The sequence below is a fragment of the Thamnophis elegans genome, chromosome 1, assembly GCF_009769535.1.
Source record: "Thamnophis elegans isolate rThaEle1 chromosome 1, rThaEle1.pri, whole genome shotgun sequence".
Classification (NCBI taxonomy): Eukaryota; Metazoa; Chordata; class Lepidosauria; order Squamata; family Colubridae; genus Thamnophis; species Thamnophis elegans.
This window is the reverse complement of record NC_045541.1, coordinates 72571879-72579147: the sequence shown is the minus strand read 5'-3', so window position 1 is coordinate 72579147 and position 7269 is coordinate 72571879. Positions and strand designations below refer to the sequence as shown.

At 38.1% G+C, this 7269-nt stretch overlaps 1 protein-coding gene across 1 annotated transcript in view; it reads left to right on the top strand.

Moving 5' to 3' along the window:
• The window catches only part of LOC116505362, a 75165-nt gene that overhangs the window by 46504 nt on the left and 21392 nt on the right, over positions 1-7269 (top strand). Inside the window, exon 11 of the mRNA XM_032212561.1 lies at positions 852-1815. Coding sequence (XP_032068452.1) covers positions 852-1815 — 964 coding nt within the window. The remainder of the gene's footprint in view (positions 1-851; positions 1816-7269) is intronic.

Genomic DNA, 7269 nt, shown 5'->3' with positions numbered 1-7269 from the left:
GCGCATATTTATATTACATGTAAACTGTTCAGAACATGGCTCCAGAAAGGTGGAGATATATTAGCTCATTTGAACTTTATGAAAGCAGTTTTCCAGGAGCTACATGAAAAGGAGTTGATTTTTTCTGAGCTACACCAGGTCTACATTATTCTTTGTTTGCTAGATGAAAGCTATGATGAGTTTGTATCTTCTCTTGAAGTTCTAACCGGCAGAACCTAACATTAACTGATGTGATTTCGCTACTGTTGGAAGAGTCAAGAAGGAGGGTAGAGAGAGAAACAACCTGAGAACATGGGTTTAGCTCCATCTGCATATACTGTTAAAAAATGTTTTGCTTGTGGTGCTAGGGGACATAAAGCTAGGTTCTGCAAAAAGGCAAAATCATAGAACACCAGAGATACTAGGAAGAATACTAACCTTCATTTGGCTAAGTCACGGAATGCGCCAGTAGCCCATGATTTGTGGATAATTGATAGTGGAGCATCACTGTGCATCACTAGAAATAGACGAAATTTCATCAAAATGTCAGCCAGCAGACAACATGTGTCTTTGGTGAATTGATGGAAGCTAAAGGCATCTGGTGAAGGTACTGCACACTGTGCATGTATAAAGGAGCAGTTACATATGTTATATGTGCCAAGACTTAAGTTTAATTTACTTTCCGTAAGAGCTTTAGTCAATATTGGCTACACAATAACATTTAGGTGAGATACATGTATTATAGAGAAAGCAGGTAGAAAGGTTACTGCTAATTTGAGAAATGGTTTGTTTGTACTGCCTGATGCACGTGTAGTTAATTCTGTATATACAAATGTTAAACCGCATGATGAATGTGTACATTTGTTACATAGGCGTCTGGGGCATATTAATTTTAAAGCATTACAGCAAACTGCTAAATTAGCAGAAGGAGTCAAATTAAAGCCATGTAATAAATATCTAAACTGTAATGTTTGCAATAAGAAAAAAAGTAAGGCTACTCCTGCAAACAGGCTAAACAGTTTTAAAACTAAGAAACCTTTAGAGGTTGCATTTGCCGATTTAATTGGTCCTATGAAACAAAGTATCAGAGGTGCTCGTTATGTATTAAGTATTATGGATCACTATTCTAGATATGGTTTCTGCTGTTTACTAATGGACAAAACAGAAACGTTCCAGCAATTTTATAACTGGATGAAATTTGCTGAGAGGAAAACAAAACTTAAAGTAGTTACCATTGTAACTGATAATGGAACTGAATTTATAAACCAGAGTTTTCAAACTATGGTTAAGCAAACTGGAATTGAGCATAAACGTGCCACTCCTTATAGGCCACAACATAATGCATTTGTGGAACGGAGAGGACAATCATTACAGGCAATAGTACGAACAATGTTGTCAGATTCAGGTTTACCGGACAAACTAGGGGGGGAGGCAATGATGTGTGGTAACCATATTCTTAACAACGTAGTTAATGCATCTACTGGTGAATTACCATTTACTAGGTGGCATGGCAAGAAACCTGACCTTAGCTACCTACACACATTCGGAGCTCCTGCATGGGTTCATATTCCTGCACAAGTTAGACTAAAGGGACAACATCGAGCTCGACAATTAATATTTGTGGGTTATAACTCTAACCACAAATCATATAGGTTTTGGGAGCAAGGCACAACTAAGCTGTACCTTAGTGCTAATGCTAAATTTCTAGAAAATGTTGGGTGGAATAGACTAGAAACCAACGATGAAGTAGTCATTGACACCCAAGAAGACCATGAGAATAGGACAGAAATACCACAATCAAGTGATGAAGGGAAGGTGTCTACTCAGGAGGAGGAGGTAATAAAGCAGGAGGACATTCAACAGGGTAGTCCACCTATAAGCCCTGAGTTACCCAGACGTTCAACTTGAGTAATTCGGCCACCTGACAGATATCAGCATCTATGTCAGATGGACAAGGTGCCTGCTACCTACCATGAACTGACTACATATCCCACTGAGGATCAAAAAGTATGGCAATCTGCAATGGATAGGGAATTTAAGTCATTGCAGGATCTAGGAGTGTTTGAAAATGCTCAATTACCTTCTGGTAAACACGCAAGAGGCTGCAAATGGATATATAAACTTAAAACTGGAGTGAATGGCACTGTAACATATAAGGCTAGGTTGGTTGCTCAGGGATTTGATCAGTCGGCTAATGACTACGACAAAGTTTTTGCTCCTAGTTTGAAAGCAACCACATTGCGCGCAGCATTAGTATGGGCAGCGAAGCAGAAGTATGTAGTGTACCATTTGGATGTGGAAACTGCATATCTGCATGCACCACTGCAGCATACCATATACATGAAAAGGCCATTGGTCTTGAAAGCCGAACAAACCACTGATTGCTGGAGATTGAAAAAGAGTGTTTATGGCTTGAAGCAATCAGGATTCGAGTAGAATCAGTGTATAGTTAAAGCATTGACTAAAATAGAGTTTAAGGCTGGTATGGCTGATCCTTGTGGATTTAAAAATTATAACAATGGCAACAATTGTTATAACAATAACAATTAATTATTACTATTATTTATTACTATTATTCAAGAGCCAAGGTGGTGCAGTGGTTAAATGCAGCACTGCAGGCTACTGCTAGATCAGCAGGTCAGAGGTTCAAATCTCACCGGCTCAGGGTTGACTCAGCCTTCCATCCTTCCGAGGTGGGTAAAATGAGGACCCAGATTGTTGGGGGCAATATGCTGACTCTCTGTAAACCGCTTAGAGAGGCCTGAAAGGCCTATGAAGCGGTATATAAGTCTACTGCTATTGCTATTGCTATTATTGACGATATAGCCGTAGTAACAAAAACTGAACAAGAGCCTAAGAATCATTTCACTTTTACAGAAGCAATTTAATATTAAAAATCTTGGAGAGATTCGGCAGTATCTCGGATTAAGAATAGTAAAAACAAGTGGAGGATTTAAAATATCGCAAACAGAGAAGATTAATCAGTTACTTAAGAATTTTAGGATGGAATTATGTAAACCATCAAAAACCCCAGTTAGGAGTTTGGCAATGTTGATATAAAGAGTCCTGTTTTTGATAAAGGATTGTATCAATCGTTGATTGGTAGTTTGTCCTATCTCAGCAACTGGTCGTGACCTGATATATCATATAGCGTGAACCAGCTAGCCAGGTTCAACGCAGAACCAACTGAAAGACACTGGCAAGCTGTGAAAAGAATATTAAGATATTTGAAACACACAATGCATTATGCGTTGTATCTAGAACCTACTGATGATTTTAGGTTGTCAGCCTATGCCGATGCAAGTTTCACCACAAATGTTAATACACGGAAGTCAACTTCTGAAATTGCTGTGTTTTTAGGTAAAGCACTAATTGGATGGAGGTCTATTAGGCAAAAACACCTTAGCCTATTAACAATGGAGGCTGAATTTTCCTGTTTATCATTATTATGTACAGACATAATTTGTTATAAACAATTGTTAATAGATATGGCGATCACTGAAATAGAGCCGATCATTGTTTATGAGGACAACCAGGCAGCTATACAGCTGGCTACAAATCTTGCAGTAAAAACCAGAACTAAACATATGGACTTGCGATATCTGAATGTGCGACAGAATATTCAGAGTAAAATGATTGTATTGGAATATTGTATGTATGAAAACAATATAGATGACCATTTCACTAAGGCACAAGGTGCTATAAAACACAAAAAGTGTTGTAATGACTATGGACTAAGAATGTGAGGTATGTGTATATACATTGGCAACCCAAGGGGGAGAATGTTAGGGATGTAATCTTAGTCTTGGGTTGGATATATATATATATACCATGATTGAAATAATGTATCTGTCACTTTAAATGCTCAAGTGAGATGTGATTGGATGCTATTGCTTTAATCAGCCATAAGAGGGAGTAGGAACTACTACTGGTTGTTCCTGGTTGTTCCTGTATGTTCTCCATGCTTGTTATTGGAATTGAATACTGTATATTGGATGGTGGCTACTCTGTATGTTAGTTACCTGTCTACATGGTGAATCATGAGTTGAGCATCTGTAAACCAATGTGTTGTATCATAGACTGTGTATATAATTCAAGACTAATCATTTGTTTTGGAGAATGTTTATCCTACTTTATTTTTGTTAAAACAAGTAAAGTTATCCTTGTTTTAACTTTGGTGGCTGTGATTGATAGTGTGACTATTCAGCGGCACATTCCTTGCTACCTTCTGCTACTCAACTCTAGTCTCCAAAAGTAGTTATACTTAACAGTTTTCAACATATACAATGCAGTTTAGTGAGGAGAGGAAATGCCTCCAGAAGGGAAACAATCTTATCTCTCATCCCTAATCTGGCTGGCAACAAAGTATTTTAATCTGATGATTAAAGTAAAGTATGATTATAAGACCTTGAAGGTTATTCAGAAGTGATGGTTCATCCTAGACCAGAGTTCCCCAATCTTTCCAGATTGGCAGCCCGGCGTGGGGGAGGGGGAAAGAGGGGATGATTTTGTGGGAGAGACAAGTACACATGCATATATGCACGAGTGCCCACACCTTTCATACGAAGCTAGTGCGAGTGGGGCCATGAGGGCCCACAATGTAGCCAATGTGAGTGGGGCTGCGAATGTCTGCAATGACACTCGTTTGAGTGGGGCTGTGTGCATGCACAGATGCACACTCACATGGCCTGGTGGCAATTTAACCCGCAGCCCGGTAGTGGGTCGTGGCCCATAGGCTGGGGACCCATATCATAGACAATGAAGAGCACTCTCTCCATAATTGATACTGAGATCACACAGCTCCATAGTGCTCTTTCCATAACCCATATGTGAACTTCCACAAAATTACTTCTGGATGCAAAATTCTAGGATGGAATTTTATAGCCAGTTTTTATGAATTTATACTAACTTGTTATTTTACTAAATAATAATTAAATTATCTGCATTGTTATGTTTTGGCACAGAAATTCAGTGTGCAACTGATTTTGTTTACAACTTAATAAGAATCTACAGCCCTACAGAAATAATACGATTACCTGTGCCTGTCTGAGCACATATACTTTTTACATAGGACACTAATATATTTTATAGCAAATGTGTTCCTGTGAATAGTGCACCATTCAAACTAACTTAAAATGTCTCCTATGAGGATTAATATGAATTGTGTAGGATGCGTGGAAGTAGCTAGGAATTTTTCATGGATAATTTGCAATTGAGCCATAACAGGGATGAATGATTTTAACTCTGTCATTTTCTAGATCTAAATCCCACATCCTCTATTTAAGGTTAATTAAGGTTTCCTCTGCGCTGAGATAAATTATCAGAATTGCCTGGCTCAAAAAAATTTCCCTCCTTAGGGAAGAAAAGCTTTCCAAGAAGGTAAGGTAAACCAGTGACTCACCCATAAAAGATTTGTTTCAGCCAAAACCCGAGAAGGCAAAATGAAATTCAGCCAAGCTCTAGCCAAACAATTATAAGGAACTTAGACTGAACAGCTTCTAGAGTAGAGACATTCTTAGAAACACAAAGTTGTGCACCATATAACAACAGACTTGGAATCTTTGCTTTATATAATTTTATTGCTACAGGGATTTATTACTGCCAGGAATACTTTAAGATTATATTAGCAACTTTTTGAGCTTTAATAGAAAGCTCACACACTTGGTTGTTCCAATGAGTGAAGGTAACCAAGTTACTTTAAGTCCTTAACTTGATTCATTTGGTTTTTAAATTGAATTCTCATGTAATGGAGGAATGAAAGTGCATTCTAGAGAAAACTAGAACCTTCATTTTGAGTAATTGATTTCAAGAAATTCCCTGGAAGAATTAAACACCAAAGCATCTAGGCCCACTTAGGTTACAGATAAGGAGCCCACTTAACAAGATGATTTAAAGTATTCAGTTGATGTTCACGGCAAATTTATACATTCATGATGATATAGTTGTCCAACTCTGACTGACTGTTTTAAAATTAATAAGTTGTGGGGTTTTCAATTGCATGTTTCTCTCCCCCCACTCACCCCACCCTTATATCCCTTATCCTCAAGTACCATTACACAGAGATGGCAACTGAAGTGAGAAGAAAACTAGCCATTAACTGGAATGAAAAAAATTAAAAGAAGGCTGTGGCCTGAACTGACTGAGAAAATGCAAGCTTCACCTTGCCACAATAATAGCATGGAAGGGTAGTCCTCAGAATTTTCATTGCTAATGTGAATGTGGTTATAAATCATAATATCATATGTTACAAAAAAAAAAAACAATTTTCTCTCCCGCCCCTCTCCTTTACAACTGAAAAACTAGGGAGGGTTTCTTCTGAGCCTCCTGCTCATCCCGCTATCTAGCTGCAGGCTATGCTGTCCCTTGGTAACATCTGTTTACCTACTGTCCCAAGATCTTTCTCACGCACTATTACAAGAAATTTTTTAGTTTTAATTTAACCTGTTCATATGGCAAGGCTGGCTAGGCTAGCAGCACACATTGCTTTTTGAGAAAAGCCTATTAATCTACTTTCTAGAGATTATACCTACTTTCTAACCTTTCTTTCACTGTATATTTTAAAAAATAATTTAATCTATACCAAGGTTTCTCAACCTTGGCAACTTGAAGATGTCCGGACTTCAACTCCCAGAATTCCCCAGCCAGCATTCGCTGGCTGGGGAATTCTGGGAGTTGAAGTCCGGACATCTTCAAGTTGCCAAAGTTGAGAAACACTGATCTATACTATACTTATCTGGATGTAAAATACATTTATAATCAATAAGAACATACAAAAATTGCAGAAGGGATTAATGAACAGGTATTAATCTTTAGTCACGCATTAGATACAATAAATTTTGCTAAGCTAATTGAGGTATTGTCAGTCTTTGTCAGGGAATATTTATCCAAGAAGGACAAATGTAAAAGCTGATGTATTTGTTTACCCGAAGTGCAGCTCACTCATGTTTCTTCTCCCCTGCCAATAACCGAGGTTAAATGATCCACATTGTTCCACAGAAAATATTCAAGGAAGGACAAGGGGGATGGGGAAAGTAATGTGATGCAGGGATTTCTGTTATTTCTAGAGCTCCATCCCTCATCTACAAATATCGGCAATGGTGCCAAGGTTTGTGAAAGCAGGTGTTGCAAGAAAAGACTTTCAACATAGTTTCCTCCTGTACCTTTGCAAGGAAATTCTATTATTGCCTCATTTGTCTGTTTACAGAGCTAATAGCATTCCTATAAATACAAGAACACCTAAAACCCCAGCCCAGCTCAACATATTTAAAGGATAGGAGACTACTGGTACTT